The sequence below is a fragment of the Phalaenopsis equestris genome, unplaced genomic scaffold (assembly GCF_001263595.1).
Source record: "Phalaenopsis equestris unplaced genomic scaffold, ASM126359v1 Scaffold000503, whole genome shotgun sequence".
Lineage (NCBI taxonomy): Eukaryota > Viridiplantae > Streptophyta > Magnoliopsida > Asparagales > Orchidaceae > Phalaenopsis > Phalaenopsis equestris.
In genome coordinates, this window is record NW_018164943.1 from 118,439 (window position 1) to 130,576 (window position 12,138).

Genomic DNA, 12,138 nt, shown 5'->3' on the forward strand with positions numbered 1-12,138 from the left:
GAGTATTTACAAAAATCTTCAAATTTGTTCTATTAATTAATCATACAAATATGAAAGAACCCTCATTCATTTATAACCCTACTTGCATATCTCAGAACCTCACCAAGAATTTGTTGCCAGTTGCCTACAAAAAGGAAAAAAAAAAAAAAAACCTAATTCCCATATACATAAAAGAAACAAAGAGGCATTTACTAAGCTACCACCTAATTCCTAGGTATTTACATATCTAACATCTAAACTTTACCTTTTACATTTATACCACCGAAATCATTCATACACATAAAAAATATCACAACTTGAACTTCTCATTCATTTATAACCCTACTTGCATATCTCAGAAGCAAGAATTTGTTGCCAGTTGCCTACAATAGTGAATACAAAGAAAATAAAAATAAAAAAAATAAAAAAAAAACCTAATTCCCATATACATAAAAGAAACAAAGAGGCAATTACTAAACTACCACCTAATTCCTAGGTATTTACATATCTAACCTCTAAATTTTACATTTTACATTTATACCACCAAAATCATTCCTATCACATAAAAAATATCACAACTTAGCTTAAAAAAAAGCTAAACACACCTTTCTATGCACTGGTGCAGTGGTATGCATGTAAAAATTGAACTTTTGGTGTTAGATATGCAAGTACATAAGAATCAAATGGTGTATATGTAAATCTTCCATAAACAAAAAGATAATTTAAGTGAATTTTAGAATAGAGACAAGAAAACAAATCTTCATTACTAAAATAACTTGTGTGAAGTCACTGAGGGGCATACTGAAATAGTCCCAGAAGTTAAAAACTTGAAGAAAATTCAAGTTCTATTCCATCTCAATCAATAGCATAAAAAAAGGGTGCGAAGAATTGTAGATTTACAAATCTATCACACGAGAAAGTTTTTGGATACGGTTCAATAAGAAATCCCCCTGCTTGATAGTTGCCTGATAAAGAGCATTCTTGGCATCTGGTCTGTTGGTCTCCAGGACTCCCGCAACCTTGTCAATCTTACAGTGAAGCTTCCCAGCTGCTATGAAGCGAGATAACTCCCTGGATAAAAAAATGAAGCAATTTCCAGTTAGAAAGCACTCCGCAAGTCAGTTATATCAAACTTTGGGTGTTAGATATGTAAATACATGAATATTGTGTGGGATGTATATAAATTTCTCAATAATATAACAATGAAATGGTGTGAAAAGCTCAAAACAGCAGAAAACTGCGGCGTACAGAAATACAAAACCTCGGAGTCATAAACCAATGCATGAAAACGTGTATTTCACTTTTAAAAAGAATGATGGTGATATTTTATGTGATGTTAAAGATTTGAGTGGTATTCGTGTAAATATGAATGTCTAGGTGTTTGACATATAAATACATAAATAATTGTGTGGTATGTATGTATATGGCCATTATTATTTGATCATACTATTCATTGAGAAATTTATAATATTTGTTTTCAGTTCAAGCAAAAATGGGGCATTTTCTTTGGTTCTCTTGTAAATTAATTATTTTGATTGTCCGCATCAAAATTTAAATACATCTTGACATGATAAAGGCTCTCTATATCACATAACATCACATAAAAAATAACACCAATATTAGCTTCTTTAAAGTAGAATGGGTCTTTCCATGCTTATGTTCGGAGAAGATATACACTAAAAAGTTATAAATCTAAATATCAAATCTTAGGCATTAGACATGGGAATAAATAAAAATTATGTGGTAAGTATGTAAATTCTAATGACAAATGCATTAGCATTAAGTGTGTAATACAAGTAGGCGAGCAACGTGGCTATACTTACAGATCAATGAAGTCTACAGAAACCCCAAATGCTGATGCCATTGCTTCCATTGTTACACTCTTATAGGATTCGAGAAACTGAGAATACACAACGGTTCGGACTTCTCTCATGTAATACCTAAAATGAGGCTGGAGATAGCGATCTAGCTTTATCTGCTCAGTCAAGCCAGCTGAAAAAAAAGAAAGAAATGGAAAACGTTAACTTCTCTTCTAAAAGGCAAGTTATGATAAAGAAGGCAAGAGAAGCAAATAATTAGACAACAGTTAGTTCATCGCTTGGCATAATCATGAGATAACTTCGCACCAAGACACATTATGTCATTGAATGCCATTAAAATCAAAACCATTTAACAAGAACCCATAAACAAATTATGTTTAAGGAGCTGATTTAAGTTCTTAAAAATGGTTATTGCGAAAACATGAAAAAAATTGTAGAACTCACAGAAAGCAATAAAGAATGACTTGTACTGGCATTCATGGAGGGAGTTCAGAAAGTCGGATAGATGAGGAATCTTCCCAATCACTGTAAGGATTTCAGGTGCATCCACAACCTGAAATTTGATGCATAAAAATAATCCACATTGAAAAGGAGATTAAACTTGTGTACAAGCAAAGCGCCTCTAACCTTTTCTTTGAGTGATACTCTGTCGAGTGATATAATGCTTGTAAGAACAGTATAGAATATGAAAGTGTCATAAGGAAACAGCTCATAAGTTGTAAATGTCGATATAGAGTCCAAAAATAAATTGGCTGCTCTTTTAAAATTCCTGGTGGCCATACAGTACAGGCCATCATATACTTTCAAACGATTTTTTCTCTCCCAGTCACCACCCTCCTCAAATAAACTGCCATAAGAACAAAATATTAGAACCCGTACATCATCATAATCTACCAAAACAGGAACCGATTATGTTCTGGATGCGAATTTTTACTACACACTTCTTAGCTTTGTCAAGTGAGCGAGAAATTAGATCGAAGTCCATGTGGAAAAAACCAATCTGCAAAGTGTAGAATACCAAATCCATCTTCTGGCCAACTGCAACCGTTTTGCTTTCTGTTACTTTTAGCTGCTCAAGTGCTTTCTCCTGCATATTCAGCATGAGAATTCCAAATTATTGTAACCTAGGGGATGTTTGGGATCACTTTTTATTTTGGTGATTTATTTTTTATTTATTTTGTTTATATTTTTTTATTTATATTTTTATTTGAAATAAACATGTTTGATATGTCATGACATGTTTTATTTAAAAATACTCAAAAAAAACTTTTTGATGTTTTAAGAGTTCTTAAAAATAAGCTAATTTATTTTTGAAAATCAAAATTTAAAACATGTAAAAAATGCACTAAAAAACATATTTTTAAATTAAAAGCAAAAACAAAAACGAAAAACAAAAAACAAAAGTGATTCCAAACATGCTCTTAAGAAAAGCTGGCTAAACATACTCGCATAAAGATGAACAACATAGTCACTTGATCATCATATTTACCTTGTCGCCTATTCGAATGAAATTCGAATGAAGTACAATGACCTTCGCAAGGTGAGCTTCACGAACTTCACTTTCACCGAGATTTTCCTCAGCATCAGCAATCCTATATGAAACATGACCATAAAGTTTCTTCCTATAAATTAACCATTCGATGCAGGGAATTGTAACAAACAAATACCGTTATTAATATGAATATCATCAGCCTTCAGCTCGAATGAGAAATATTAAAGGTTGATGTTAAATTGCTAAGTTGTGTAATGACTTGGCTTAATTGTGATAAGAATTAAACCATGATCAGCTATGATATTACCATCGGTCCATCAGTGATACACCGCAATTTAAACTGATAGTGGAGTACAATAAAAAAGGGTGGCCATCAGTTGCAAGTGATGCAATATACTTGACGCTAATTGTGTTGAAAGCAGGGAATTGTTGACCAAATCTAAAACTAAATATAGTTTAAAATTTGAAATATAGGGAACTTAAATCAGAAGGTTAGAGATTTAGGGAGCATGCCAATTAGACGAGAAAGGAACATCACACATTTCAAAGAAATTTAATGAAAAGAAGAAAATTTGAAGATAGTGGGAAGTGGCATATACAATTGCATGAGTTTAAGTTCAAAAATAAGGAGCACGACTATGGATAACATTGAAAAATAAAAATGTTGATGCTAGGTGATTACTATTAAGTTAGTTATTATTGAGTGTGTGATATATGTGAATAGTATATTTGTTCTTGGAATTGTTTAAATAAAAGAAATTTAACAAATAATTTTGGGACAAAATAAATTTATCTCTACAACACATACTCAGGGAAAAAAAAGAGGCTAAATTTTGGTCATGACAGAAATAGGCAAGCAGAGTAAGATGCTTCTGAGAGCAAAGCATGGTGGTTAGAGAATGGTTAAAATGTGATTTAGGTAGCCATTCATACTTTCACAATAGCAAGTACTCTAATAATGAACATATGCTTCGATAAAAAAATAGTACTCATTTGATATCAAAAGTGAAACTAGGGAGACAAATATAGTTATTTTTTTACTTGAAAGGAAAGATTTTTTTTGGTAATGATTATTCAGTGATTCTAAGATAAAACCAGCATGGAACGTAAAACAATAATTATGTATTTATAACAGCAAAGCATAATAAAAGCAGTAAAATAACTAATAGTCAGGATAATATGTAAGAACATCAAATGTGAGCAGTAAATTTTCAAGATACGCTGTTAAGAAGTCCGAACCTTAAAAAAAGAAGAAACTTTGCCTCAGAGAATGTCACAAAGATTTCTTAAAAGAGTTTATAATAGATAAGTATCTTAGTAAGGCCACATTTAGTACCCGTTTTAAGCTTTCTTGATTTATAAACTTTGAATAACCTAATATTGACTAATAGGCAAAAAAGCTCATGGTGCGCTTGCACCATCACCTTGGGTTCAAAAGCATGACACACACTTGCAAGATAGTTTGTCATCTCTGATAGTATCAATGACTCATTTCATACTAAATAACATAGCCAAACAAGAGCCTAAACATTGCAATCAAAAGCGTGCTTTGACGAGCTAGGTGATGAAAGGCTGTTTTGTGTCAGTTGACAGTCACAATGTGTGCTCACGTAAAGCATGCTTCGAAGCTAAAGCGGCTGATCAAACAATCGATCCTCATACAACCTGCGCAGCAAAGAAGCTTCTTCCAATCAACCAAGCACACGAGCTTTGACACAAAGTTCGACCTCCAATGACGCAGAGCTCGACTTCCATTGACTCAACAGTAGCCATGGACTTGACCTCCGCAAGCTTCGATACAGCCAACGACCTCTAATGAGTATGACATATTTAGGGTTTCATAGTATTTATACTTTAAAATTAAAATTATTAAACTTGCTTGAAATATAAAAGAGATCAATATTCAATATTTTTAAATATTTTCAAAATAAACTTAAAAAGATGTCACTTAAAAAATATATTAGTTCAACAAAATTTATTTTAAGCAGGTATATAGAATCATTAAGTTTAAAAAATATTATTCGCTAAATTTGGCTAATAAGATATCAGTATTAACTTACAATGTTCCTAGGTGTAAAAAGAGATAGGAGTGTCTTCAAGTAGGTTAATTATTAATTAATTTTAAATATACTAAATAATTACTATGTTTTATTAATTTTTTATGATTTTTTCTGCATATTCATATACAGGAATTGATAAGATCAAAAGCGCTCAAACAATTTAATGCACATCAAGTACTACCAAATTTAGAAAAGAAGATCAAATTAAGAGACGTTTTTCATCCAACAAACCCAGATTCTATTGCTAAAAACTGAGAGTGGTGAGCAACAGTTTGATGATGAATATCTCATTTGGAGGCAAATTGATAATTTATCAATAGAAATTGATTGTAAGTGATCTGTAAGATTTAAAAAGTCACAGCAAAATTGTGGTTCATCTATAATCAGGGTTAGCTCATCTCAATTTGCATCCATTTCGATTGAGCTTTATGGGACTCGAGATTTTACTATGCATTTAACTTTTGCCTTTGTTATGAATTAAAGGTGTTTTTACACAATCTTCAAGTTTTAAAATCTTACAGCAAACTATTACTCTAATTTGAACTTTAAATCCTTAGGTAACTCCTACCCATAATAGAAATTGATAGAAATTTCAACTCATAGGTTATCGTTTCACCCTCAAAGTATGTCTTCAAATTAGGCAATATGCATCACATTCTTTACTATGCTATATCAAAATTTAAGTCATCTAATAAACATTTCATGTTTTATACTTGTTAATGAATGTATCATATATTTATAATTTTATACAAGTTATAATTGTTTTAGTTAAAAAAGCACTGAAACACTCTGTGCTTTGAAGTAAGGTAAATTCTCGCACATAGTATGCAGTTTATGCTCTAAAAACATAAACAATAACACTACCAAACAAAGTTGAAGACTCGATGGTGAAGTACCAATCACAAAAAGCTTATTTAGACAAAGAAACATGCCTTTAAAACGTTACAAAAAATAAATAAGTAATATTAGACTTAATAATTATCTTTTTTCCCATCATAAAAGTTATTAAACAAAAGCCAGAGTTACAATTCAAGATGATTTACATAATAAGCTAAATATTCCATGTTTTATAATTGTTAAAGAATGTATCATATATTTTTAATTTTATACAGGTTATGATTGTTTTAGTTAAAAAAGCATTGCTTCGCTTTGTGCTTTGAAGCAAGATAAATTCTTTCATTGATGGTGAAGTAACAATCACAAAAAGCTTCTTTAGACAGAAAAACATGCTTTTAAAATGTTACCAAAAATAATTACGTATTATTAAGACATGATAATTATCTTCTTTCCCATGATAAAAGTTAGTAAACCAAAGCCAAAGTTACAACTCAAGATGATTTACATAATAGATTAAATATTCCATGTTTTATAATTGTTAATGAATGTATCACATATTAATAACTTTATTAAAGCTATAATTGTTTTAGTTAAAAAAACATTGCTTCGCTTAGTGCTTTGAAGGAAGAAAAAATCTTTTATCGATGGTGAAGTAGCAATCACAAAAACCTCATTTAGACAAACAAACATACTCTTAAAACGTTACAAAAATAATTAAGTATTATTAAGACATCATAAATATCTTTTTCTCATGATAAAAGTTACTAAACTAAAGCCAAAGCTACAATTCAACATGAATTACATAATACAAGCAAATAACAAATATATACAACCCACATTAACCCTTATACAATTGGAGGCAGAATTGAAATCATCATGATAAGAAGGAAAGAAATAAAACACAATAATAGATAATTAAAGGGAGGATAATTTCTCCCCCTCAAATGTAGCAGCGGACCCACAGTTTCCTAAACTGTGGGTGGGCCCATGTGGTCCACAGATATGCATATCATATTAACATAATGCACAATCAATTATAAAAAATAATTAAATCATTATTAAATAAACATTTTGTCGAGCACTGAAATAAAGTACTTGTTACAATTGAGCGTGTTTACAAATGTAAATGAACAATTCTATCAATGTTCAAGCTTGTTCATTCATATGTCAAGTTTTAAAAATTTTGTTCATGCTTGTTTAGTTAATAAAGTAATGAACATAAACAAACTCGTATCAATGAGTATTAAGTTGCTCATCGAGTGCACTGGTTTGCTTATAGCTAAGTGGCAAGAATGAAAATATTTAGATGAATGTGCGGCAAAACTATAAAATGTAGATCAATAATTGATTATATTAAAGGGGCACTGAAAATAACACTTACTGATAATAACATAATAGAAAAAATAGAATTATGTGAATTGGAAATATACAACAAGGAGGAAAAATAAAGTCAGAAGATTAGAATGTGAAATCAATATCAACAAATCATGAAGAAAAAGGGGTAAATGGTAAGCATCAAAGTAGTGCAAAATAGTAATTCCATGGAATATGTTTAGCACCTCATGTAGCACTCAACCAAAATAAATAAGTAATGAGAATTCACAAAACCCCAAGCCTAACTGATTGGCATAAAGCTAATAATGATGATAATGATACTAAAGAGGCAGATCATGTGATAAGTTGAATGACAACTAAAAGTTTCTATTTTATATGTATCAACAAAAATTGCTAACACCTCATTCAACTAAAATGACTTGCCATTGCAAACAAACATTAGAAATTATTATAGTATCTTTGTTGGGTGTTCTATACTTTCATTATAAATTTAGAATTCTTTCTTTTTTCTATTCTTAGAATTACTATAAAAATTTATCCCAGTTCCATTTTAACTTTAGTTAAACAGACATAAACCTAACTCCATAACTACATAAACCTAACTCCATAACTACAATGGCCAAAGTAGGTTCCCTTATTTGCCAACTTAGCTTATACATTGATATAAAGATGAGAAAAATCCCAAGCAGAAGAGAAACATGTAAATCATACAGTAATAATGTCCTGATCTTTTTTATTGTGTTTTTGCTACGTATCAATCATCAACATTCCCTTATTTGACAAGACTATCCTTACCGATATTTTTGAACAAAAGCTCAATCATTCTTCATCATAATCCTACTTCATGATTTCTATGTTTGTTTTACTGCTCAATTATAAATTATTTTCATTACATGATAAAAAAATAACGCAATATTAAATAGTATTTGAAACATGAAAACTTTACACTAGTTACTAAGAATCAAACTATGAGCTAACACTACTTATGGTTGCACTAAAGAAAACTTTGCTTTTATTCAATAAAGAACATATCTCCATAAGCCAAATATTAGCAAGCCACTTAAAATGTTCAAATAATTTATGCAAGAAATTAGACTAAATAAGCCTCAGAGCAGCACAAAAATAACATTAAAATTTATCAGTTGTACATCAACACAAAGTAATAACTTAGTGAAAATAGGCTTTAAATCGGCCATGTAGATTTGATTTCATAGTCATTTTAAATTCACAAAATAACTTAGTGATAATATTTGGACCAAGTCTGCTCTTAACTTTCAATTTTGATGGCTACCAATTAAAACCACAAATTATCTAGCTTCGTATGTACCTACCTACTATCAAAACCACAAGTTATCTAGCTTCATACGTACCTACTCGAGATGTTCTATAAAGGAGATAAAATTAAAAGGTGGGATGCAACTTTCAGTTTCTCCTTGTGGATATTATTATGGGCAACAAGGACACCTCTCAATTGAAGAGGAAGAAGTCGATGATTAGGTGACGAGCTCTTTACTGAATAACATAAATTCAAGCATTAGTAACAGTACACCTCTTTTGACTCATGATGTGGTCAACTACAAGGAGATCGCTCCTGAGGTAAATTAATATGTCATCAAGCTCTTGATGGTCCATAGTCTTAACGAATGAAAACAGCAGCCGGATTGAGTCTTGGTAGCTAGCGATGTGAATTGATAAGGAGGGTCAAAAGAAGTAAAAGTTAGCCAAAGGTACTAAAAAGTTTGCGGCAGTTGGGTGTAAAGGCTTGCAACTGAAATACTGAAGGAAATAAAAAAAACTCAGCCATTATACAATTACAAAAAAGGTGAAAGAAGAAAATATATAAAATATTATATATACATATAATGATTGATATTCTTATTTCTTGAGAAGTCTTTGTATTTAAGTTTCTGAATAGTTGCTTTAATGATCAAGAGAAAGGTAATGGAAAATAAAGAGAACGAAGAGAGAGAAATAGAGAGGAAGACAGAATAATCTAATGGGATAAAAAGGAAATATTTATCTTGAAAAATACTGTGTCTTATAATAGTAATTGGATTAGTAGATCGTTTATATCTCTAGGCGATCATGGATGTAGGTTTATTTTTTTGGGTATTCTCCTTTGCAATTATTTTTCTCATTCTTGTGAGTCTGTTACCATCATTTTTCTCAATCATACACTTTTCCTAAATAAAATTTGAAAACTACATTGTCCACTAAAGGGCTATTTAACCAGATGTTTTTAAAATGCATTTATTTTAGGCATGTAAAGTAATAAAAGTACACGTATTTAAACATAAATGAATTTTTTGTATGGATGCAAATAAAATTCTATCATTTTTTTTAGTTATAATAAACTTCAAATGCACCGAAAAATGGCAGATGGAAACAAGTATAGTCAAGGGCAGGGCGGTAGGTGACAATGCTGACGAGAGGCGGCCACAAGTGGGAAAGGAGAGGTCATGACTTGCAAGTTTTCCCTGTATTTGGAATTTTGCCGATTTGAACAAATTTCAAAATAATAAAAAATAGGCCTTCTAGGATATTACAAATTCACTACACAAATGCTTTTTATTTAGTTTATCACAAATAAAACATTAAAAAGATTTTGAAAATCCTACATTTTTTATTTTTTTTACCTTAAATGCATAATATTTGCAACCAAATTGCTAATAGATTTTCCAAGCTTGACCCATCAAATACACAATAGAGACAATGAAATTATCGGTCTAAGGTAGAGATTGCATTGCAGATAAAACATCATGCATAGAAGCATATTGTCAGGTCAGGAGTTTCCTCAAATAACAATTACTTTTGGAAATGCATAAATACCTAATTTCAGAACATCCAAAACAAACAAGTCCCGATTTCTTGCACATTTGACATAAAGTTCTATTAACTATCAAGAAAAATCTATAAATCTCAGCAAACCTTCAGAAATATAATAAAATAATTGTTTTTTTTTAGGCTAAAGCCTAAAAAAAACACATGAGCTGACAATCATCACAATATTAGCGCAAATTACATATATTATTGTAGTTTTTGGCAAATCATTGCATGCAAAAAGGTCTCATATGAGCTACCTCCAAATTCTGCATGGCCCACAGAAGTGCTTTGTGATTTGTTTATCATCAAATCAAAATCATTTTCTTAAACCATGCTTTCTATCCTTACTTTACCCTTCATTAATGACCTTTCAATCTTTGAAGCTCAGTACCACCCATCACACTCAAGTTGCCACAAAAGTTGCACTTAATCTTTGCCCTGAATTGGGGGATGAGACAAAGATACACAAACTATTAAGTCAATCAAGCTTTCATTTAAAATTACAATGTAGAAACATTCCATATCCCCATGAATCACATATCCAAGCATCTAAGCTTTTTAAAGTTGTTTGGTATACCATTTAAAGCAAGATTTACCACATAATTTCTGCTAAATAAAATTTTATGGATTTTAAATTTAATTGTTTTAATATATCACATTTCAGCCATCCTGTTATTGTTTAAAAAAGTAATTTATTCAATTAGAACCTTCATGAAATTTAACAATTTTAAGATATTCCCTCTCTTACAAATCTTGAATTCTGAAACAAAAAGGCAAACAATCCATTAGGATCTAAAAAAATTCAAAAGTTGTCGTGCCGCCAAGTGTGCCCCAACCAGAAGCCAACTGCAAATGCTTGTCTAATTGGCTCCACTATTCTATAACCCAATAGAAACTGCCAGCTAATAGTATGAAAGTTACACATAATTTCCCCCAGAGGAACCAATCTAAGCCCCAAAACGATCTTCATTGCAAACTTAATTCTCACCCAGAAGCCCTAAATGTTTCTCCTAACCGGACAACCCAAACACGCAGATCTAATCTCTGACATCAAAACCCGAAACCTTAAATCCAAAAAAAAAACAAAAACTATTAGTTTTTTCATCACAAGCCCACAACTGCATGAATTAGGTGTCCAAACCAACACAAAGAAAGTCATTAACAAAGTTGGGGAAAAATCGATTAAGCTTACTTGTCGTCCAGCTTCTTGATCTCGTCTTCGATCCTCTTACGCATGGAATCAAGTAAGGCCGCATCCATCTCGAGCACGGAAGCAGAGGCGAGAGACTCGTATAAAGACGCCATGTCGTCCGCTTTGACTGCGGTGAAGACTTCATCGCGGAGCCGTACCTTGTCGATATCCTCTACTTCCGGGTGCGTGAGGTGGAAAAGCTTGTGTGCAAGCACAAGCTGCGGCTGCTGGCTCCCTTCTTCTCCCTCCATTCTCTCCCTCTAACAACTCGATTACCTTCAAACCAGTGTATAGTTCAGGGTTTGCAGGTTGCGCGACAGTTTCCACCTAATGTATGGCATGTTTTCTTTTAAGGTCCATCGATTTCATTTCTTCTGTTTTTACGGAAATTTACATAATTAGCCCCTACATTTTATACATTTACTTAACTCTACCCAAATTATAATTTTTTACAAGTCAAACCTATTTTTCTATGTATGAATGCAAACATGTATGAAAAAATATATTACATTATTTATACATATAAAATGCTTTGGATATAAAATTAAAGTTTGGCAAGTGTGTAACCAGTCTTATTTTTTTAGGAGGACAGACTGACTC

At 31.4% G+C, this 12,138-nt stretch overlaps 1 protein-coding gene across 1 annotated transcript; it reads right to left on the reverse strand.

The window, feature by feature from the left end:
- Positions 1-725: 725 nt before the first annotated feature.
- LOC110028184 (26S proteasome non-ATPase regulatory subunit 6) lies at positions 726-11,905 on the reverse strand. Its single transcript, XM_020729928.1, has 7 exons — positions 11,539-11,905; positions 3,289-3,391; positions 2,741-2,886; positions 2,427-2,646; positions 2,244-2,352; positions 1,803-1,971; positions 726-1,050 (listed from the first exon to the last, which is right to left on the reverse strand). The coding sequence occupies exons 1-7, from the start codon at positions 11,787-11,789 to the stop codon at positions 876-878; spliced, it is 1,173 nt and encodes a 390-aa protein (XP_020585587.1). The 5' UTR covers positions 11,790-11,905; the 3' UTR covers positions 726-875.
- Between the last annotated feature and the right edge of the window lie 233 nt (positions 11,906-12,138).